The sequence below is a fragment of the Limanda limanda genome, chromosome 18, assembly GCF_963576545.1.
Source record: "Limanda limanda chromosome 18, fLimLim1.1, whole genome shotgun sequence".
Taxonomy (NCBI): domain Eukaryota; kingdom Metazoa; phylum Chordata; class Actinopteri; order Pleuronectiformes; family Pleuronectidae; genus Limanda; species Limanda limanda.
The window spans coordinates 20,004,320-20,027,774 of record NC_083653.1 but is presented as its reverse complement, the minus strand read 5'-3'; the positions used below and the strand labels follow the sequence as shown (position 1 = coordinate 20,027,774).

The 23,455-nt window shown below is 41.4% G+C and overlaps 1 protein-coding gene across 2 annotated transcripts; it reads left to right on the top strand.

Moving 5' to 3' along the window:
• The first annotated feature begins 1,547 nt into the window (after nucleotides 1-1,547).
• On the top strand, nucleotides 1,548-22,087 carry LOC133024213 (sodium-dependent multivitamin transporter-like). 2 transcript variants are annotated; one of them, XM_061091217.1, is made up of 18 exons: nucleotides 1,548-1,598; nucleotides 8,686-8,787; nucleotides 10,025-10,264; nucleotides 10,367-10,588; nucleotides 11,425-11,490; nucleotides 12,256-12,307; nucleotides 12,482-12,549; nucleotides 12,967-13,121; nucleotides 13,218-13,358; nucleotides 13,501-13,630; nucleotides 13,799-13,887; nucleotides 14,356-14,468; nucleotides 14,651-14,718; nucleotides 14,954-15,040; nucleotides 15,151-15,320; nucleotides 15,478-15,581; nucleotides 16,209-16,330; nucleotides 16,427-22,087. In XM_061091217.1, exons 3-18 carry the CDS (start codon nucleotides 10,139-10,141, stop codon nucleotides 16,625-16,627), a joined length of 1,914 nt encoding a protein of 637 aa, XP_060947200.1. In that variant the 5' UTR covers nucleotides 1,548-1,598; nucleotides 8,686-8,787; nucleotides 10,025-10,138; the 3' UTR covers nucleotides 16,628-22,087. The 2 variants fall into 2 exon arrangements, with proteins under 2 accessions (XP_060947200.1, XP_060947201.1); XM_061091218.1 differs by having other exon boundaries at nucleotides 8,686-8,791.
• Nucleotides 22,088-23,455: the final 1,368 nt, after the last annotated feature.

Here is a 23,455-nt window from a genome sequence, read left to right as displayed (position 1 = left end):
GGGGGGGGGTGCTGCAGACCATTGTCTACCAACAGTAAAGCAGTTTTCAGATATGAAAAATAAAGAATTGGGTTGGTCTTACTCCGAAGTTGGAATTTTATGCATGAACAACGCAGCAGAAGACTGCAGAGGCAGGATGTAACGTTTAGGTTTCACTGGAGGTCAAGTGTTTCTTACAGCACATCAACACCAGCGTCGGCCCTTATGATCATACGGTCCTGTCTTCTACATGTATGGCATCTGTTTTTCATCCTGAGATGCTTTTTTTAATTTTGCGTTCTACGTGGTAGAAACATCATCAGCACACCGACATGTTCACTCGCTCGCAGTGAATATAACAATAACCAGCAGTGTTCTCACATGGGCTCAATTGGATGTTATCAAGTGTTTATTCTTGGCCACTGGCAGGAGAAACACAGAAGAAAGTCTGCAGGCTCTTACTTGGACATTTGCGTTCTCACTGACAGGAACTGAGATTATCCATAGCTCGGTGCATGTCTAAAAATTGGCTATGTCTGTACATAGATTTATCACACAGTGGGGGGCGCTATAGACCTTTATCCACAAGGTGAGGTGATGATGCAATGAGTAGTTTGTATTTATCAATACCTTAAATCAATATTTGGTGGCCATCCTTTAAATCAGAATCAATACTCCCACCACACACGCACTCACAGTTGAGCATCACACTGGTGTCACTATTGATTCACATTCCAGGCGGAAAAAGCAGGAGAGAGATGTGACCTACACGGCTGCGCCTCCATGAATGCGCACAGGAAGGGATGGATGATGTCGGAGAAGATGAACTCGAGTGGTCAGATGGAGCAGCGGAGAATATTCCAGTGAAGATAAACACACGGAGCAGGTGAGACAGACGAACTGCGTATGTGGGGTGATGTGATGGATGCTGTCACCATCTATATAATCAATCAGCATCCATAACCATGGTGATGATTAATCACCATGACGACTATTTAATGGTCGCCAGCGCAGCAGGGCTGCTGTCGTGATGACGTCGAGTGGGTCCTCCTGCTGATGTGTTTCAGAAAAAACTGAGAAAAACACTGGTGTTACAGAGAAAATGTCACATCCGGTCCCTTTACAGCTATTGATCCAATTAAAATAAATATACTGGTGCTCACAAATCAATGATTACATTCAGACCAACAGAGCACGTGTCGTGAGGCCTTCAGCGCTGTCTGGAAGGGTCGTAATTATGACTACGACCTGGAAATGTGAAGTTAAGCAGTATCAACAGTGTGTGTGTGTGTGTCTGTCAGTGTATGGCCAGTGGCAAATTTTTTCCTCTTCAGCTCATTCAGTATCTAGTATCTCTCCTCACATAATGAAAGGGTTAAAAAAAACACGTTATATACATCAACTCGGTCCATGTACGTGGTAAACCATTCAAACGGGGACAACTCTATTTTCAACAGGACGCACATTGGCGAGCGTGAGTGTCTTGTTTACGTGGAGCACACGAAGGCAGCAGCGTATCTCCTGTCAAGGAGAAGGGGCGGGGCTTCGGCGGCAGAGCCAGCAGCTAATGAACACGAAGCGGCCGCTGCTCCACGTTCAGCAGCGAGGAGCGAGCAGAGGTGAGTGTGTGTGTGAGTGTGTGTGTTCGGACTCGGTTGACCTCTAATACCGGGCCCGGTTCCCGTGAGGAGACCCCCGGGGTCGTGACTGCCGTCGCCGGCTCTCTGACATCCCACACACGGTAGTGCACGCGGTGGCAGAGAAAGTTCCTGAGTGGCTGGGCAACAGGGCCGCGTGCGCGTGTGTTTGTGTGCGTGTGTGTGTGTGTGTTTTTGACATTAGACTCTTCCAGTTGCTGTATCCTGCTGCGTAATAACTGTGTAATGTCATGTAACGTTCAGGGCACAGGCAGCTAGCTAACACGTTAGCCAGCTCAAATGAATGACTTGACGCAACGCGTGGGGACTAATTGGCCAATCAGGCAGCAGGTCTGGAGACGCTCCTATTTCCTGTTGGGAGAGTTTCTATGCTCCCTAAAGGATGCTCTACTTCTCCATCACCTCCTTGCACAGACATGGAGCATCATCCTACATCCTCACCTCTGCCCTGTGTCAAATCAACAGGTTACTATCAACCTGTTGTAACCTCAGATCTGTGTGACAATGATATCACATCACTGATATCATTGTTACTACCCTTGTTGCTGGTGTTGCGGCTGTAAATCGATGATCAAGAGTTGTTTATGACAACGTGTTTGCATCAATCTAGTTAAATGGCTGCTTGACACCTCATGAAGGGAACATGAGTAGAAAAAGTCCCTATATTCATTGATTTAGTGTCATTGAACTCTGGCATGATTGGCTGCTTTTTCACATTCATGAATCAAGACCTTGGTCCAACAATCCATTGGGCAAATTCACTGAGACTCACTCCATCTCCCCAGAGTAACCTTGAACAGTTGTATAAATTGTATGGCACCGCCAGGAGAGGGACGCCTTATCCTGTGACTGGTTGTGGCTCAGAAGGCGTTCACAGATTGTTCAATCCCTGTCTCCTCCAGTCCGCATGCCGAAATGTCCTTGGGCAAGATACTGAACCTCAAATTGCCCCTGACAGCTGTTTGTCTGTGGTGCCTGCAGCATACATGTGTTCTGTGGCTTTAAGTGTAAAGCATTTTGGGATGATAAGATATACACTATATGAATACAAATCATTTACCATTTAACCTCCCAGTTATCTGTTGTGAGGAACCGTCACATCTTGCAGGCTAATGATTACACACTTGCTTCAACCATCAATCTTCTTTGCAATTATGCAGTGCTGCGTTAACATGTCTTGAAAAAGATTGACAGAATGTGTCCCTCTTCAATGGAACCTCCTGAATTTCTCGACAAAGTATTTATATTTCATTTATCTGTGGCTTTTTTTTAATCTTTGGAGCTTCTGAAAACCGACTGTTTCCTCAACCACAGTCTGCGATGAAGGTGTGGGTTACACAAAGCAGGTCATGGTTCAGCTGGGAGTTTAATGATTACTAAGATTTTTGGTCTTTTATTTCACTGACCTCAGGCCAGTGTGTGCACAGATTCAGAGACAGTAAACCTTTAGTGCCTGTGGTAAAATGTGCTCGTTGCACACATGTGTTTGTTAGTTATTGGATGTGTTTGTGTATATAATATTTTCTGCACAGCCTTTTGTGTAGGGATGCACCGATCCGCTTTTTTCACCTCCGATACCGATGCCGATATCTGAGGTTTAGTATCGGCCGATACCGATCCGATACTAATTAAACAGTCGGATTCCCCTGGTCCGCACCAGTTCTAAGTCACCCGCGGGCAAGTTCACTAACTTTGCAACTCCGCCGGTTCTGTTCAAATTGAGCAGGGCGGGTGATCCGGACCGGGACCCGTCCGGCACAGGGCCGGCGGAGGGACCGGGAGCCGGACCGGGAGCCGGACCGGGAGCGGGACAGGGAGCCGGACCGGGACCCGTCCGGCACCGGGCCGGCGGAGGGACCGGGACCCGGACAGGGGTTCACAGCCGCCCGGGGGAAGCTCGCGGCGGCGGCGGGCGGAGTGGGCAAAGTTCCGGGTCCCGGTCCCGGGGCAGCAGCACCAGCAGCCGGCAGCCCGGCTCCGGGGAGCACCGCGGCCCTGGTGGAGACGGCTCGGCTCGCACCAGGAACCGGGGGAGAGGCGCCGGACACTGTCGGCTCCGCACGGCGTGTTGCTTGCGTATGACGTCACTCACAGCGCACAGCATAGAATTACACTGAATAGATCAGCCGATATGGATCGGCCCATTGTCACCGATACCCGATCTAGAAATGTCTTCAATATCGGTACCGATACCGATACAAATATGGGATCGGTGCATCCCTACTTTTGTGTGTTGCGCTCATCTTGGCAGAATGATATTATTGATTGTATAATTGTTTCACTAGTTGGTTGATTTCAAATTTGGTGAAAATATATGACTCAACCTCTCAGTTGAGCGCACACACCATCATAAAGCATGTAAGGGGGCTGCTTGTTACCCGTGACAATTCGATTAGAATCAAGAATGAATAGAGTAATGTAGCTGGGAGGTTTGAAATGAGCCGTTGAGCGTTTACAAACTTAAGGTCTCGACCTTATTATGTTACGATTTGGCTCTTAAATTACACTGAACAGAATATGTTGTATTACAATGGATTTCTTCAGTTTGCCATGGACTTTTGTGTGAAGCACTTTGTAACCTTGTTTACATAAGTGCTATACAAATAAAGTTGTTATTATTATTATCTTAATCTCTGCTTCAAGGAGGAAGACTGGTTTGGCAAAAGTATGTCTGGTTCACAGCCCCGCCCCCAATAAATAGCCTCACGCAGTCACCTCCCTGAGCTGTCTATAAAACCATCCAGGACTAACTCAGCCACGTTTTACCCAGGCTAGTGTTGTTCTTCTAATGATGATAGTGTTGGTCAGTCAAACAATTTCGTCAAGACTTTAATATTCCAACATTTAGTGGAGTGATTCAAGGCCCTGTTCACACCTGGTATACTGGGCTGTAAATTTCTGAACAGATGTTATTACCAGGTCTGAACCAAATAGCATGCTCACATGCCAAAAAGCATGCTCACATGCCAAACTTGCTAATTTAAGACTGTGAACATTTTAAACATAATTCCTGCTAAATGCATATAGCTCTTCACTCAGTTAAGCCAATAACAGCCTCACAGAACTGCTATTTTAATTTATTAACAATGGGTGGTTAAGAAATACTTGAAAGATATTTGGAAAGGACAAGATGCTCATTTGTGAATACCGGTAAACATGACAATGCTAATATGTCTGTAAAAGGATCAAATCGGTCGATATCATTGACCAACCGGTATATTGGTCGGGCTCTGTTTTGCAGTCAAGGACAGAGGACGATATCTGGTTGTATTTATCTGGTTTGAGTGCTCACTCTGAGTACATCAAGTGCAGCCTCTGTTCTGGTTATCTGAGTATGAAGAAATGTGATTTAATTTGATCTAGCTTTTTGTTTTTTTGATCTCCAGCCTCATTCATCAGTCATATGCAGCTGCAGACCTTCCCATGCTCCACCTGCTCTCTCACCATCAAACAGCAGCTTTTCTATTTATTACCATTCACACGCAAAGCAGGGGTGCAGGGATAAAAACAATCACTGTTCCTGTGTTGCCAGGCAACCATGGCCGCAATGACCTCCTTGTTTGATGTTTGATGATTCTGACACAGCCACCACCTAACATTCATACAGAGCCACGTCTAACAATGAACTGCTGCGCATGGACAGATGTATTCAGTTTTCTGACTGGAGTGCTCAGGGGTTAAAAGGTAGAATGATGCTGCACCCCTTGTCAAGCAGCTGGTTGAGTTGTCGCCCATTCACATACTGGCAGTACACCGATCAAGTGAAAAAGGCCTTGGCCAACTGGTGCAGAAGCAGATTGGCTTTCTGTGCACCACGTTCCTTTTTGCTGAACCATCGTAAGTGTTGTAATTGCAGCAAGCCATTAACTGTACGCTATATTTAGGATGGAGTAGCTGCAGGGTTGTGTTTAAAGGTTCAGTTTGTACAATTTTGTGACATCTAGTGGTGACGTTGCATTTTTCAGACGTATACTCCTCACCTCAGCCCCCCCTTTCAAACATGAAAGAGAACCTAAAGTAGCCTTCAGTTGTCATAAAAACTCAAAGGGTGTTTAGTTTGTCCAGTCTGGGCTACTCTTAAAAACATGGCAGCCTCCGTAGAGAACACCCGCTTGAGATGTAAATATAGAATACTTAAATATAAAAGGCCCATTCTAGGGTAAAGAAAACATCAATTTGTACAATTTAGATGAAACACACTATTAAAAATAATCAGTAGGATTATATTAATTTCAATTTCTGCCAATATATCCCTTTCACCTAAATACTACACACTGAACCAGATATAGAAAATATAAAGTGAGTGGTTGAGAGACAATGCAGCATTATACCAGAGGAAGTGAAGCTGGAAACTTTGTTTTCATTTAAATCTGCAGCTACGAGTGCTAACACGCACAAGCACTTGCACCACCTCATGTACTATAGTACTTTTCCTAATATGATACACATACAACCACACTCTGGGATTTCTTGTAGTATGATTGATTAGGAAAAGATTAAAAACTTTAAAGGAAGAAACTCTGTAGGAAATACAACTTTACAAAATACTTCTAACCAGTCTGACTGTATATAAAGCCGTTTTCAGACATGACCTCTGGAGGAACTCCGGAGAATCGTGTCTGAGCTGCTTTCTCCAGAGGTTTCCTTTCACACATGAACAATGCAGGAGAATCTCTGGTTAAATGTGTTCACAACAGCAACAAATGCTGTGGAGGATTCAGTTGAAGAGCAGGCAAGAAAGGCACGATGTAACATATAAATTCTGCTGCAGAGATCAGGTGTGTTTGTTCACACCACATTGACACCGGTGTCGGTCCTTATCACCAAAAGCTCTCTTGACATCTTTGTTGAGGTCTGTATATTTCTCTCATTTTTTGCATTTGTTGCACGTTAGAAACATCAACACACCCACTTGTTTGGGGTAAATCCTGTGGAGGATCTGGTGCTGTGTTCTCACATCAGTTGTTCAGGAATTCAGGGGCAGTCAGAAAAAGTCAGCAAAAACTCTGGGTCTCGGACAACTGCGGTCACACATACAACCCCTGCTACTGGCCTAAAAGAGATAGGAGTGTTTCAGAGGTGCATAAGAGGATCTGCCTCAATGGACAGTTTGAGAAATGTGATGAGTTTTTTGAACATTACAGTATGTAAGACTTTTCAACTCATTAAATTTAACAGTATAAGTTATGAACCGTATTATGAGCAGAATATCTCTCTGAATTGCACAAGCTCACGTCAGTGTGGCACTTTAAGAAGCTTTACTTGAGTAAATTTCCACAGGCCCCACTCTGTGAAGCCATTGGCTTCTTGTTTTAAGCACGAGAAGGATTTTAATCCCAGGGCCCTTTGTAACCTGTCAGGTTTTTCACACTGATGCTACCCATTGTAGAATGGCATTTTAACACAGTAGGAGTTTCATTATCCCTGCACAACAGTGTAACAAATGGTTGCTAACAAAAGTCCATCTCTCAACAGGAGCAAAGGTTTCTGTGAAACAACAGACCAAGTTGCTGCTCACTGTACAAGCTCCTGGAAGCCTTAATAAACAAGCACCTGCATAGCAAGAACAGCAGATTTCTGGTTCATTTATCTACCAACTATTACCTCAAACATCTCTCTGTCTTTCTGTCTGTCTGCGTGAGGAATGTATATCTCGTGATACATTCATAATCAGACTTATAAACTACATAAAGCAAATTCAGTTCCATTTTATAAAAATCATTTACTATAAAATCTACATTGCTGATAAACCATATAGGATGAAAGTTTTCTTACTTCCCTCTGCACCATAGACTGTTGATAAAAAGCTCTGTTCACAGCATGCTGCACACAAAAAGTAAAAAGTGACAGTTTATAGTAGAACTGTTTGAGGAGGAGTCACTCATGACAAGGAATATTTTTTTAAAGTAGCTCCAGAGCTTTAACACAGGAATAAAGAACAGGAAATTCCAAACAGACAGGTTTAGAACAGACACTGTACTGTTAGATTCTGCTTTTCACAAGTCTAATGTTGGAGGAATGGCTTTTTAAAATTTATATTGAATGACTGTGACCCTGAAAAGTGACTGATAAAAGTTGAAGAGCTTCGTGTTTAAAATCCCTGTAAACTGCTGCATTGGAATAGAACCAGTTCCACTTGTAGTTGTTTCTGTTCCCAACTGTCACATTCAGGTGGATTAGAGATTAGACATAATGATTAAGAATGGGATTTAATGGGGCCCTGTCTGTTGGCCACTGCTTGATCACACAAGTACAAAGTATCAAACAAGACAAGCAGTCAGTGAAGATCATTTCTGTTGATGAACACACATGATGGCCCACACTCTAATCCATGAAGTGTTGTGTTTTTAGTGCAGAGACGAAGGTTAACGGCCACAGACGAGCTCTCTAACTGGACTTAGACTGAGACTGAGATCTTTGACCCCTTGACATTTGAAACAGTTGCCCTTCCCTGCCATTTACAGCTGCCAATATATGAACATGACTGCTTAAGGTTCTCTCTGAAGAACTGCTCGACAGTTGTCCATGTGAATTTAGTTCTTGCGTGTGAGCACATGAGTCTCGTCGCCCTGACCTTCCAGCAAATGTAAAATATGAGTTGTCACACACACACACACACACACACACAGACACACAAATATGAAAACACCTGAGATTGAAGAGTGTATTTGCTGGTTTGGGATAATACTCACTTTTGGAAACCATGTGAGAGCTCTTACTCCTATAATCAAGCTGTGATGATGGTTTTAGGTTTTGTGGAATCTCAGATTAGCACAGCATGGAGTGAAACTTCCCTGTTGATAACCAAAATATATCCTCCAAGTGAAATCTGTGAAGCAATAGAGTTGTGTGTCTCCTTTAAAAACATAACGATGGATTGGGTTTTGTTTGGTTGAGATTGTATCTTTCCCAAAGACAATAAAAGTGCTGTTTAGGTAAAGATTTTCCAGATAATGAATTGTAAAAAATATTGTGGTAGGTCGCTCCTCTTGTGTTTTTCTTTTGCTGTGGTGCGTTGTTTTGCTGAATTTCTCCTCTGCCTCCATAGTGATCATGATGGGATTGGACTAAGACATCCCCCTCCAGTGCACTCACCTCTCAGTGGCCAGTGTGTCCCAGCAGCAGCAGCAGCAGCAGCAGCTTGATCCCAGTAGGTACATTAAGTCCACTGCTATTTTGTTTGTGACTTCTTTGTTATATTCTAGCTAAGGCTAAATTGATGGCTTTAGTTATTGGAATGGTTTTTATCTGTGTTTTTGAAACACCTCAAGAAATGGCAGTTAGCAGTTCAAAGAGCTTTTTTGGGGAGAATGAATGGAAGATTGTCTTCAGGAGACAGTAGTAGTAATTTTGGACTTTTTGTAATTGATTTTACATTTAAAATGAATATAACAGAGACTTAAACTTTTTGTTTGCTCGTGTTTGAAAATAATCTTCTTTTTTTATATATATATCAGAAGATAAATATTCCCAGCTAGTTTTGTTTAAGTGTCAACATCAGAGCTGTTTTAGATTAGATATACTTTTTTGTACAAGACAGAAGCAAATCTACTCTTTCACACAGTAATTCTGTAACACACAGTCTCCCCTTTGAACACAACCTATTTTTCTTGGTTAAAGTTGGTACATTCTTTTCTGTCTTTTCTGGGCTTTTTTGTAGGTTTTGTCTGACTAAACAATGATTCACTTTAAAGAGGAAAACGTGCAAGGTTGTTATCAGATGCACCCAGTAGTCTACTCTGCTTGTAGGAAGCAGCAGCCATGGCTGTGATAATCTTATTAAATGACTATGATGCTGATTGTGCCAAAAGGTAAATTTATATGTAAAGTCTCTGATTTTATATGTAATAAATGGTCAAATTTAATCGTTCAAAACATTTTTGAAAAATTAAATAGAAGGTGAATGATTAATTGACGTATAAGAACTGGTATATGAACAACTAAAAGGATGGTCAGAGTGGGCATACCTCCCTAAATTTCCATGTTAAAGAAAGAGAAACACTTATTATATGATATGGATTTCTTTAGAATTTAATGGGTCCTTCCTTGGGTCATGCATCAACCCTCCACAAAATGTTGTCTTTGCATAACGAACAAACAAACCAAATGGTGAGGAAAACATAACAAGGAGGTTATTAGGTAACAAAAGCGGTTAGCATGGAAAATTCTGGTCAATATCCCAAAAGGAAACGATATATGACTCTTATTGTGCTGTTTTATATCCAGTGATTGTTATAAAGTTAATTCTTGTGATTAAATGAAAATCAGCAGCTGCTGCTTGGGTGTATTTCTGAACTGCTCTCAATGCACTGTCACAGCTGCCATTTCCCACAGGTGTTAGTGAGAGAAGTTAACTTGCCTTTCTCGCCTTGTTGTTCTTCCTCCAGCTCTCAGTTGGGCTTCCTGTTGGAGAGGTGCTTTCATTGACATCTAAACCAGCGTCAGGTGCTGTGCTCCCATCGGCTTTCCCTGCCCCGACCCTCTCCAAATACAGGGTCATCATGGGGGAGATAGTCCAGATGCAATTCAGTACGGTGGACTATGTCATCTTTGCCTTGCTGCTGGTGGCCTCAGCTGGGATCGGCCTCTTTTATGCCTTCTCCGGTGGACGCCAACGCACAACACAGGTAGACTGTGGCTTTAGATGCTCAAGACTTTTAATTTTCTCTCTTTAAGTGTACAAGGTTCGTTTGGGACATATTTCCAACACCAATTTTTGTTTACCACAGGAGTTCCTGATGGCCGACCGCTCCATGAGCTGCCTCCCTGTGTCGCTGTCCCTGCTGGCCACTTTCCAGTCTGCGGTGGCCATCCTGGGGGCTCCGTCTGAGGTGTACACCTTTGGAACTCAGTACTGGTTCCTGGGCTGCTCCTACTTTTTGGGCCTGCTCATCCCAGCTCACATTTTTATACCAATCTTCTACAGGCTGCGACTGTCCAGTGCCTATGAGGTACACACAAATAATGACTTAATATAAAAATGGCTACGTCCATACTGCTATGTTTTTTTGTAATAGCCTTCTGGGATTCTTCCGGCTCCTGTCACATGACACCCTTCCGACAAAGAACAACCAACCTTAGCTTCGGCACGTAACATGGATAATCAATAACAAGCTTTGCTGACCCTGTTGTCTTTGCAGAGACAAGCTGTTACAAGCAATTCCTTTTTACACCGGCACACACATGCCCAGTGTATGTGAGTGGTCACATGATCTGTGTTTAGTATGGAAGGCGGTCACAACTGATAGCGGAGCCAAAACGCTTGTTTCGACAGAGATCAGTTTAGTTCAAAATGTAGCAGTATACATGTAGCCTTAGTTGGACATGACAGTTTCACTATGGTGGATGGTGTGAATGTGTTTTTACAACATTTCTTAATTATAATGTCCTCTTTCCCCTGTCTGCCTGTTTTTCTGTTTTACACTCTGTCAGCACGTCTCTCTCAAGTATGATCTCAGAGCTCCGCTTTCTTATCTGTGCTCTAATCTGTCTTACCCTCAACAGAAACACAAGTTCTTCGCTCAAGGCTCAATAACTTTTAAAGTTTTTTTTTTTTTTTTAACTGCAGCCTGAACCTCAAGGACACTGATCAGGCCATTGCCAAAGTTCAGTACTGTCCTGTGAACAAAGAATGTTGTCAACCTTTAAAATCTGGCTTTAATGATTTAAACTGACAGTTCTGATCCTGAGAGCACACATGACTCTGAGATGATATGTAATCAGCTTTTTGATTTTGGTTGTTTTTTTTTGTTCTTTTTTGTTCTTTTACATTCTCTCCTCTCAACAGTATCTGGAGCTGCGCTTTAACAAGACGGTTCGCATATGTGGGACTGTGACGTTCATTTTCCAGATGGTATCTTGCTCTACTTTCATTGTTCATTAGTTTCTGTGCTTTTTTTTAATCATCTAATTGTTTCTTATTGTGATAAAATGGCCACCACTTTAATCTCAGCTACTCTGATCTTTAAAAACGTCATCTGTCGTCTCACACAGAAAGTGTAGAATTGTATTAATACTTAGTTGACATGGCAACCGTAGTCCCCAATGATATAGGAAGACAGAAATTAGTAGTAGCTAATAAGTTTTATGTTGGTTGCCAATAAAAGAGAAACAACCTTTTCAGCTTTTCTAACTTGTTCTTGGTTTGAGGCATCACCACATCCTTAAAACTTACTTTAAAAAACTTGTTTTGTCTGTGGAGTGAAATTAGATGTGAAACAGAGGCTGTTTATTTTTGAGAAAGAACAGACTTTGGCCCTGGAGATGTCACACTGCCCTTTGCAACATTTTATTAGGGTTTTTGTTACCTTTATGACGTTGGCAGTATCTATATTTTCTCCTGTAGATTGCATCAGCAGTGTCGTCTGACTTTTATCTCAAAGAAAACCTCTATAACTGTAAATTCCTCCATATTAATTAGGAAATGTGTGTCACAGGACTTTACGTTAGATGCGTACAACCAAATATCGACATGTTTTTTGTTACGAAGTAGCAGAATTTTCTTACACCTGAGGAGGATCATAATCTGACATGTGAGTCAGTTTGCTCGGCTCCCTGAGCTTCCCTCTGTTTTTGTGAGTAGAGGGTTTTGCAGTTGTTTATTTTCTCTCCTCCGCAGGTCATTTATATGGGAGTGGTCCTATATGCTCCAGCCTTGGCCCTTAATGTAGGTAAGAGCAGCCTTTTTTTTACTTTACATACTCCATCACAACCTGTTTTCTACTAAAAGGAGTCCACAGTTACTAATGATAATGCACACTTGTTGTTAATATTTATTTTCACCTGGACAGTCGAGTAAACCCTCATGCAGTGTTTGGTAACGTATTTTCCATTTTGACTTGCAGTGACAGGCTTTGACCTTTGGGGGGCAGTGCTTGCACTGGGATTGGTGTGCACGTTGTACACAGCTCTGGTGAGTGTCTAGATTTATCAAACCATGGTTACCATCATCACCAACTGGGACAAGGTATTTGTTGACTATTGTTTCGGTACAACAGAAGCTAAACAATTAGTAAATTAAGCCATTTAATGAAATTTGTTTTTTCAAACTGTAATTTCATGTTAAAGATAGAGAGTTGATAATTTTAGTAGACAACAAGTTTTCGATCGTCTGTCTTATTACTCCATTGGAAAACTCTTACTCGATTTGTCTTGGTCATGATTTCTTCATCAGTTTCCTTTATCATCTATGATTAAACTACAATCTTATATTCATACTCTTGTCAGTGCAGCACAGCTCTCACCCATGTACACCTTTTCAGATGGTTTGTTGTATTGATCTTCATGGACCTTTAAATGAAGTTTAAACCTGTGTGCTCTTGTCTCACAGGGGGGTCTGAAGGCGGTGATGTGGACTGATGTGTTCCAGACCGTGGTGATGTTTGTGGGACAGCTGGCAGTGATTATAGTAGGGGCCAGTCAGGCAGGGGGCATTGGTGAGGTCTGGAGGAAAGCTACCAATGGCAGCCGCATTTCTGGACTAGAGTCAGTATTACCATCTGCTAAAAGACACTTTACTGCAGGAATCATACCTGTGTGTACTTCAGACATGTTAACGCTGTCCTTACTCTGTCTGTGTAGCCTGAACCCAGACCCTACAGAGCGTCACACCTTCTGGACTCTGGGTGTGGGGGGAATCTTCCTGATGCTCGCTCTGTACGGGGTCAACCAGGCCCAGGTCCAGAGATACCTCAGCGCACGCTCAGAGAAAGAAGCCGTCATGTCAGTATCATCAACTTCTCACTACAGGCCCCCTACACATTGACCAAATATTTTCCTTTTAAATGTTGATTTCATGTGTTCCCTTATAATGTGGTATGATGTTCATGTTTATAACAACGTCTCTCACCTCATGTCTTCTCAGGTCCTGCTATGTCGTCTTCCCATGCCAGCAGATCGTCCTGTGTTTAGGTTGTCTGATGGGTCTGGTCATGTTTGCTCGCTATGGAGAGGACAGCCCTCTGGACAAGGGTTATGTCAAAACGAATGATCAGGTGAATACTAGATTTGCTAGTTTTGCTTCCCCAAATTTTCCATATTAACTATTAGCTATACTTAATCATTCTTGAAGGTCACCGGGAAGTTTGAATCCCCTTGTGTCATCAGGTGACAGGTTGCCAGGCAATCTGGAATTCTAATGTTGAGTTGTTTTTTGTGTGTAGATGGTGCTTTACTTTGTGATGGATGTATTCAGGGATCTGCCCGGGCTCCCAGGCCTGTTTGTAGCCTGTCTCTTCAGTGGTGCTCTCAGGTAAGTGAACCAGGCAAACATACCTGAACCTGAAGGATTATCCACTGGTTTAAGACTACTTTTCTGTCTTTCAGTTGTCAGTCACCAGTTATTTTTAAAAATGTTTAAATTCTGCCTGGTTGTCACAGTGGTGTTGCTCACCGTTAAGTTTAGTTGTATTAGCTTTTACTTCAGTCTTTAAAGAATGAATATAACAGAATCATCACAGACATCTTTTAAAGTTGAGTTAAGGTTCAGGTAACAGCTGGAGATAAGCAAGTAGTGATAATTGTGGGGTATAACTTTACATATCCTCTTTGTTGAAATGGTAAATCACACTATATGACCCCAACAGAAATTTCCCCCCACTAGCTGCAAATTAAATGTTCAGACAGTTCCTGTCTCAAATGCCTGTGCTATGTTGCTTTCCATTTATAATGAGGTAAAAAAAAAACTTTCACTCATTGCATCCTGTGTCTGTCCCACCAGTACTATCTCATCAGCCTTCAATTCCCTGGCTACAGTAACTATGGAGGACCTGATTAAACCCTATTTTCCAAACATGACTGAAGCCAAAGCCACACTGATGTCTAAAGGACTTGGTAAGACAACTGGCTTTAGTTTGAAGTAAAATTACATCATATTCTCTATCACGTTAATTGATTCAATTCTTATTAACAAGTAATAATATAAACAATAATTTTAACAAACAGGAGACAGTCATGTGTACCCACTTACTGCAATTTCTTTGATTACTGGTAATTTGTTGTCATGTGCTCCACAGCCTTGGCCTATGGCCTGGTGTGTTTGGCTATGGCCTACCTCGCCTCCTTGATGGGATCTGTGCTGCAGGTAACTCTTCACACCGTCTGAGCAGCAACACTGAGCTGCATCTTTTTCTTTTGATGACAAATATTTTAGCTGGTGTCTTTAATTTAGTTGTAGAAATCTTTATCTACAAAGACATTTTTACCAGATAAGTTATTTAAATCTTGAAGCAGTTTGTAAAAGAGAATATGAATTATTTTAGGATTTTAAACATTCAGCTGTGTAACACACAGTCATGCTCTAACATCTGTGCCCTCAGGCAGCCTTCAGTATCTTCGGGATGGTGGGTGGTCCCCTGCTCGGCCTCTTCTGTCTAGGGATTTTCTTCCCCTGGGCAAACTCGACTGTGAGTTGATGCTGTAATTAAGAGAGTTTGTTTCTGTTATGCTAACCACATGTAAAACGTAATGAAGGAATACCTGATATGTCATTGACCACACTCTCTCCTCTCCTCAGGGTGCATTGGTCGGTTTGTTTACTGGCCTCGCCATGGCCTTCTGGATCGGCATTGGCAGTTTTGTGATGCGTATGACAGCTTCCACCGCAGCACCCCTTCTCAACACCACTGCTCTACCCCTGTTTGAAAACATGACCACCGCTGTCATGACCACACTGGTCAAGCCAAGGTAATGTCAAGAAGCAAACTTATAAATATGCGTTGGCTCCATAATGTTTGCAGGACTATGGAAAAGTAGATAAAACAATTCTTCACAACAAGAAATGTATTTCTTTTTAAATACTGTTTTTTTGGTCTTATTTTTGTTTCTTTCATCTACTCTTCAGGCCGACAGGTGTGGAGGCACTCTACTCATTGTCCTACATGTGGTACAGTGCTCACAACTCAACCACTGTGGTGGTGGTCGGACTAATAGTCAGCTTTTTAACAGGTACGCACACTTCTAGCTTTAAGTTCCAAACCAACTGTATCACTGACATACAGAATATTATCACAATAACATTTTTAAATTGTCAGACAACTAAAGGAGTGATGAGAAGAAGGGGTTCTAATAATATGTGCACCTGTTTCATTTAATCTCAGTGTGTGAGTCTTTGCTGTGTTTCACTGTCATTTTCTGTAGTGTTTGTCTCCTCCTTTCTATATGTTGGGAGAAGATAAGAGACACACAAGAACAAGAAGTAGAGCAGAGGAGAAACAGTTTTTCAAATACCAAAGATGAACAGACACCAACCCAAATTGTCCCAAAAAAGGCTAAAATATCAGCTTATTTTAAACGTGCAATCGTGTATGTTTTGGCAATAGTGGTGAGGATGCTAGCTAATTACAGGGATGCTAGTCCTGGCCCTGGACAAACATGTGAGAACATTTTGAAGTTAAAGGAAGGGGAGGAATAATTATTAGAATTACTATTATTAGAAAAAAGTATAAAAGAAGAAGGTGACAGCCACAACTCCCCCCACCCAGAAGCTATCAACCTAAATGGAAACCCAGCTAAACCAGTAAAAATGATCAAGGTTTAATTTCTCCCCTGTTCACGTGGCTCTCCACATGTTAGGACCCATGAAGGAGAAGGAGCTGACCCCGGGCACAGTGTTTCCAGTCCTGGGCACGCTGCTCTTCTTTCTGCCTGAACGCTACAGAGAAAAGCTCTGCTGTGTCACTCCTCTGACTCCGAAGGTAACCTCACATTTACACTCCTGTGTTTCTGTCTGCTTTGTTCAGCTGAACCTGAGCTTTCAACACGTTTGTCTATTTCTCACCCGTGTTGACCAGCCCAAAGAAATCAGCACGCAACCTTATCTCATGGCCAAGAAGGACAGCAACGGAGCAGCGCACTGCAAAGAGGACTCGGCCGCAGAGGACAAAGAGACGGACAGCGACAGAACACAGACACAGGACGAAGACCTGGCAATTAAGATCGCTCTGTCCTCAAGCCCTCCGACGACCCAGACAGTTCAGGAGACGTCCTTGTGATCATTTTCTCATTTCTTAATAACACACACACTCATACACACTTTGAATGACACTGGTTGAGCCAGTTTCTTTGAGGGAGATGCAGCTAAAGACAGATCATAGATGTGGAGTCCAAAACTAATCTAAAGATATAATAGAAAGAGCTTCTGGACTTCAGTTTCTGTGTAGATGTGGGTTTTTTTAACTACTCTTTCCCAAACACTAAAAACTGGAAGCTAACTTTTGCCAAGCCGGAACAGAGCGTACGCACAAAAGACAGCGATCCATAAAGGAACTAGTCTGCTGGTGTCTGTTTTCGACTCCGATGCTTTAGGGTCCAGGTGTGTGCAGTTTGAAGTTAGGAAACTGGGCAGCTCCTTTGCACAATGAGCTGTTCTGCTGTGGCTGGATCCTGTCATTACGTTTGACAAAAGAAAAATAATAATTCAGGTAGATATAAATGTGTTATTTTTGTAGAGAGAGAACGTGGAACCATAGATATCCCAGAATGTGTATCAGAGAATATAATAAGAAAAGAAAATAATGTCTAGAGAGACTGAACTCCACTTGATGGCATGACATGCCTGTGCTACTGTGATAGGGTGTCTTTACATGGCCTTGGTCTAATACTAATAGTCGCCCTCTAGCTGCTATTATACGTCCCGTGACAAAGAGTTGGTGAAAACATAGCTGTGTGTTCAGACGTGGGCGGACGTGGTGGTCAGACGGGGCGGCCACATCAGACGGAGCAGAGTAATTCCCTGACTGACACCTTGGTACAGTGCATGAGCAGAAATCAAGCCAGTGGGTGAACAGAGCTGCCTCCTCCACACACATGTTCCACTGGTTTCCACAGAAGACGTTAATATTTTCCAATTAACAATCATTAGTTATAGATTTGGTCAATTTTATTATATTAATCATGACTGGCTGAGGTGTTGGACCTATAAAATGCAGCATATTGCATAAACCACTACTGTGAATGTAGTGTCCATGTTTAGTTGTTGGAACTCTTGAGCAAAATCGTTAAAACAATTCAGACCCCTCGACTTTTATCATACATGTTTATGTTGTAGCCTTATGCTGAAATAAAAAAAATAGTTCCTTTCCAATCATTACTCCCTTTTCCAGAATGAAACGGATTTTAGAATTAGTTTTCTTAATTTAAAAAGAAAACCTGAAATAATATATATATAAGTACTTAGACAGAACCCTTTCTCTTTATCATCTTTGAGATGTTTCTAGACCTCGACTGAGTTCACATAGTAGACGTGAGTAGTGTATGTAATGTCTCACAGCTGAGAATGTATATAAATGTACAATCAGAGCTGTCAGGTGGAAGGAGCTGCCTGTAGAGCTCAGAGACAGGATTGGGTCTTAGGGAGGGCTGCAACCAAACTAGTGCTTCACTGAAGTTCTCAAAGAGCCACAGTGGCCTCCATAACTCTTAAAAGAAAGAAGTTTGGAACTACTCTGACTCTTCCTAGAATTGTCCGACCAAACAGAGCAGTCATGGGGGGGAGAGACTTGGTAAGAGAAGTGATTTGATACTGAATGTTCATGGATGTGAGAAATTAGTGTTAATTTAGCATAAAGCTGCAACATAACAAAATGTGAAAAGTTTAGGGGTCTGAAACCTTAAGAATTCACTGTAACTTTTAAAACTGTTTCCTTTGACTGGGACACGTGTTTTAAAAGTAACGGTTTGAGGAGTATAGTGAATCTGTTGATCAGGGGAGTTTGTTTTTTAATGGACACTTCACAGAACATTGTGCTGCTTAAAATACAGAGTTCTGTAGTTTTCCATTGTGTTCTAATCAGTGTTGTGTTGCTCAAACACAACCCCATGAAATTAGGTTGCTCACTGACCTGGTGTGAGCGTTCCACACCTGGTATCTTTGGTTTCCCTTCGATTTAAAACTGTGCAGCGCTAGTGGCTCAGTGACATCTATAAACATCACTGTACGTCCCCACAGTTTCCGTGGGTTTACAGCCGCTCTCATCCGATGTGACCGCCCTGGATAAAGCTCAGCTCTGCTCAGAATGCCACACAGAAGCCGTCTGGTCCTTCAGATGGACCTACTTTACTTACATCAGGCATCTCCTCCATGTATTTGCCTGTGAAGATGGTTAAGTCTTCTCCGATTGTTTTGTATTGTGAACATGATAAAGTGCATCTTTTTTTCTTAAATTTGAGGTCGTCAGTGCCATGTGGCATGTTGCGTAATAGTGTGGTTTGGACCGTTTTTAACACAGTCTAGCTCGTCATTGTAATCGTCAAATTTTTTTGGAATCACAGAATTCTTGAACATCACCACTTCACCATTTTAAGTCAGTTATTGCCACTGTGATGTGTTGTGTGTGTGTGTGTGTTGTCTGTGTGTGCATGTGAGTTCAATGTTTTCAGTCTGTACGGTCTATGCTCTTGCACAGTGGACTCCATGTCAAGAGCCTGTGGTGATGTGATACAATGTGTCTGTTTTCTGCAGGTTATGGTGAGTACCTGTCTCTGTCGCCTTACACCTTCCTCCTTAAAGCAACACTATGTAACGGTTACCGAGCAGCAGCGCCCTCTGCTGCCACACCTGTTGATTATTCTGTTGGTCTCCGTTTCTGAGCCATTAAGTGCTTTTCATGTATAGAAAACGTGTGCCTCAATGGGTGTCATGCAAGAACCGAAAATATTTAATATTAGGTAGTGAGAACCAGTGATTTAGGAGAACTTGCTGCTTTTACGTTTTTTTTCCTGGTACGAACAGAATTGACAAGTTGTCCAGACTTATTTCATTAGTTTGAAGCAATTACATTCACATAATATACAAATTAGCCCTTGTTATTATGTTGACATTTACGGTTTAACTCTTGAATTAGATTCTAAACAGCTCTGCTTCAGTCGGTCTCTGACGCTGCTAAAAGTCCAGACTTTTCTCTCTGAAATCAAGACTTGTTTTTTTTACTTTGATGTCATTGTCGTCACTGACACTGCTGACATGGGGCAGGAGGCGTAGCCTTGTATGGTGTAATTAAGGCAATATGTATGCAAACTTGCTAATCTTGTGCCGGCTCGCTCAAATTCACACATTTATCATGTTTCCACACCTCATTTCCACACGATGCTGTAAGAGCAAGTGTTTCTTGACTCTGACGTGACATGTTCGTACAAACTGACCATACAATGAGATGTAAGAGAAAGAATAGAAGCATGTTCTTGCATGAGGCCCAATGTGTTGACCGGGCTCTGCGTAATGCTACTGGCTGAACCTAAACCCAACTGAGCGGTGGATATTACCCAGGATCCCCGGCTTCCTTAACCAGAAGAGCTGCTGCTGTAACAAATCCACCAAACTCAGTTTAGAACATTCTAAATATTTGAGTTTTTTTTGCTGAATATCACAGATAAACGCTTTAATGTTTGAATGACTTCTTAGTCTTTTGCACTGGTCTACAGTTCAGCATTATCTTGAACTTGTTGGACCTGATTCTGACAATTTATCATTATTTAATTTTATTTATTAAATATTGATCAGTTCCACACTAAAGGAGATTGTATCCGCTCACCAAAGTTACATAGAGCAAGAGCAAATGTTCGGAGTGAAGAGTGGAAATGAAAGAGGAAACATTTTCCCTATTCGAAGTCACTGAATCATCAAACTCCTTTTGATATTTTAAGGTAAAAAGTTGCATAGTGTTGCTTTAACTTCTCAGTTACAGTTTTATTCTAAGTACTCACCAGACAATCAAGGTCACACAGTTCAGCAGCAGAATTTTGAATCTGCTTAGTTAATGTCATTGCTCTGAAAAGGATTATGGACCTTGGGGACCTCTGATCCCTCAGCTTGAATGTTGAGCCCTTTTAAAACCAGCCTATTACACAACTGACATGTTTGTACCATCACCCTGACATTTAGAAATACCTCAAGTTATCCCAAAGCATATAGAATATGAATCTTTTTCATGTTTTATAATTTGTTTTGTTTTTTACCAACAAATGTATTTGAGATCTCATTTGTATATTTATCTAATTTCACGTAAAAGCCTGCGAACATTTCATGAAATGAAATGTGAAATTCTATATGCAAGAACCATGAAATGTTTTAATTTTGTTAGTGAATGTCAGACAGAATGGGGGAATGTGACAGTCCACACGAAGATCTCCACGAACTGGAGCATCGCACACGCTATTAGCGTTACTTCAGAGCACTAGCATCTTCTGCCTTAGACAGCATTTCATTGTTCCTCCCCAAATTCTAACTGTCCTATTCACGCAATTTTCAAAACATTTAATGGTTCCAAGAGATTTTTTTTACCTCCTTTTAAATTCCATGTGCCTGCGTCTACTTTATTTATGATTGCATTTTGTGGAATCCTCCTTCATACCTGAAATTACTTGAAGTGTGAGTCTGAGATGTTAATGATACACAATTAAAGCCCTTCTTTAAAATTAGGGAACATAGTTCAAGTGCTGTCTTTAATTATAATAATAATAATGTCCTTTCTAAACTCTGACTGCTAACACACCTAATAAAGCACAATGAGGTCAGAGCTCGGTAGTCATGCTACTGAAGAAGAACCTGACTGAAGCCATCAGTTGGTGTAAAGCAATTCAGATACGTCTTCATGATGATGTGTAGCTTTAGACTTTCTGCAAGAACCTGAATATTTTATCATATGTGGCCTTTTTTACTGGAACGCACAATAATACTGTTGTGAATATGGTTTGTAAAAGAGAAGCAGGGACACTTAGTAATTTCCAGCAACAATAAATATTGTTTTGAACAATATTTATTATATTTGTTGTTCCACCCACCAAGAATTCTTCCTGCAATGCATTCCAAAAAAAAAAAAAAAAACACAACCCCAGAAGCACTGGAGTCACCATATGGTTTCTCTGCTTTGGTCTGTGCCTTCATGATTATTATTTTTATAATTTATAAAGTAACCTGTGAAGTTTTCATCCACAGCCCAGGTCTGAACCATGTGACGTCTGTCCCAGAGTGGAAGAAACCTGGATGAGTTAATAAATTGTACACATGTAATAATTTATCTCTGGAATAATACAAAACCCTGTTTTAATCTCTCTAATGACGAAGGAGAAACCTGAGCTACAATGGTGTAATGATGGTTCTGTGGCTAGGAAATGTAGGTGATTAAAACAAATAACCAGCATTTAGTGAGAGAGTCTTTTATCCATCATTCAACATGTGTCCGCTACAAATGAGCTACTGGTATTTAGCAGCAGAAGAAGAAGCACATGAACATATTTATCTTCTAACATGATGAGAGCAATAACTGGAGTTCTTGCAAAATATAAAAAAAACCGAATCGTTCTTCAGTCATTTCTGTTGGATTTAAATTATATTGTTAAATGTACGAGCACTTCTGAGATGCCCCATTTATGTGTTTCCCTGTCGTATGGATGTATGAAAATCTGATTTATAAGTCGTACCTGAAATAAGATGTTATTAAAAAATTCTATCATTCGTTCACGGATTGGTTTGTTGAGCCTCAACTCTTAAATAAGCAACATGTTGAAGCTGTCACCCTTATGTCAGTGCCCACTGGTGCGAAACATGGTAATGTGTGGCCCAGTCAGGGATGTGCTGTGCACAGGCATTTTGGGGGGAAGGGGCTTAAGTGAGAAAAAAGGGCACTTCTCATATATATAAAACATTTTTTTAAAACAAAGTCCAATATGGTAGCACATCTCTGAACTACTAAACAATTTATTTACCCTCACACACACAATCATTCAGTTGACCGACACAATGGTCTTTTGTATTCACTGGCTTTATCACAAGAACAGGCACCAGCAAACAAAACTGCACAATGTGCATGTTTTCTATGCTACTAGTTTCTAGTATATATTTGGAATTACACACACAATAACTGGTGACAAGGAATTAGTTTCAGTGTAACTACAATTCCCTCGTTTCACATTAGAAAGTTCTGTGGAGAAATGTTTTAGTAAATTAGTTTTATCCTATTCACCTGTAGGGCCAATTGGCAAATGTGTGTCTCACAATTCTATTTTGATTCAGCATAAACGATTTAAATGCACAACCGTGCATATCGTTGAATTTCAATCACATCCACAATTTTCTATATTACTGCACATGACTCACACCCCAGGAAAGGGCACATTCGCTGGAAGAAGAAAGAGGGGAGGGGCTAAAGCCCCCTTCGATGTCTGTGCATGCTTGTGCCAGGGCGAAGTTGAAATGTTAATCATGGTTAGAATTTTGTGATTAGAAGTTTAATGTGAGGCTCTAAACACTTGCTGAACAATGTGGTCTGTTTCTAGGATCGATTAAGAAACACTAAAGAAAAGTATTTACCAGTAAACATGATTAATCATTATAAATATATGTGTAAATATATATGAACATATATATCGTAGTTTCTTGAATGAGGTTACTCAGCAAAAATACTATTTAAATAAAATGAAAATGTTTGTCAGTAACATTAACATTAGCATAATAATTATACAATAATTCCAGTTATTGAACTCAGATATGAAGGTTAATGCAGACACTAACGGATACACACATTTTCTTGAAGCTTCTCCGGTGGCATCAATAGCTGTCTTTACATGGGAAAACACACACACACACGCACGCGCACACGCACGCACACACACACACACACACACACAGTAGGGGAGTCCTACAACAGACGGTGTACCACAGGGCTCTGGTCTCAACAGCATGAATTATTCTGGGATCACATCATCTGGTTAAGAGCAACATTTACCTTTACCTATGCACAAGCGTACATATAGCTACTCGTGCTACTTCAGGGACAAAGACAAACATTGATTTGATTTAGATTTTTTTTCTTCTCAGTTTATTG

Bases quoted from the DNA above. Each gene is read 5' to 3' on its own strand.
- LOC133024213 (XM_061091217.1), top strand. From the start codon at position 10,139: ATGGGGGAGATAGTCCAGATGCAATTCAGTACGGTGGACTATGTCATC. The intron at 10,589-11,424 runs GTACACACAAAT...TCCTCTCAACAG, and splicing joins GACTGTCCAGTGCCTATGAG to TATCTGGAGCTGCGCTTTAA. The intron at 15,321-15,477 runs GTAATGTCAAGA...TCTACTCTTCAG, and splicing joins ACCACACTGGTCAAGCCAAG to GCCGACAGGTGTGGAGGCAC.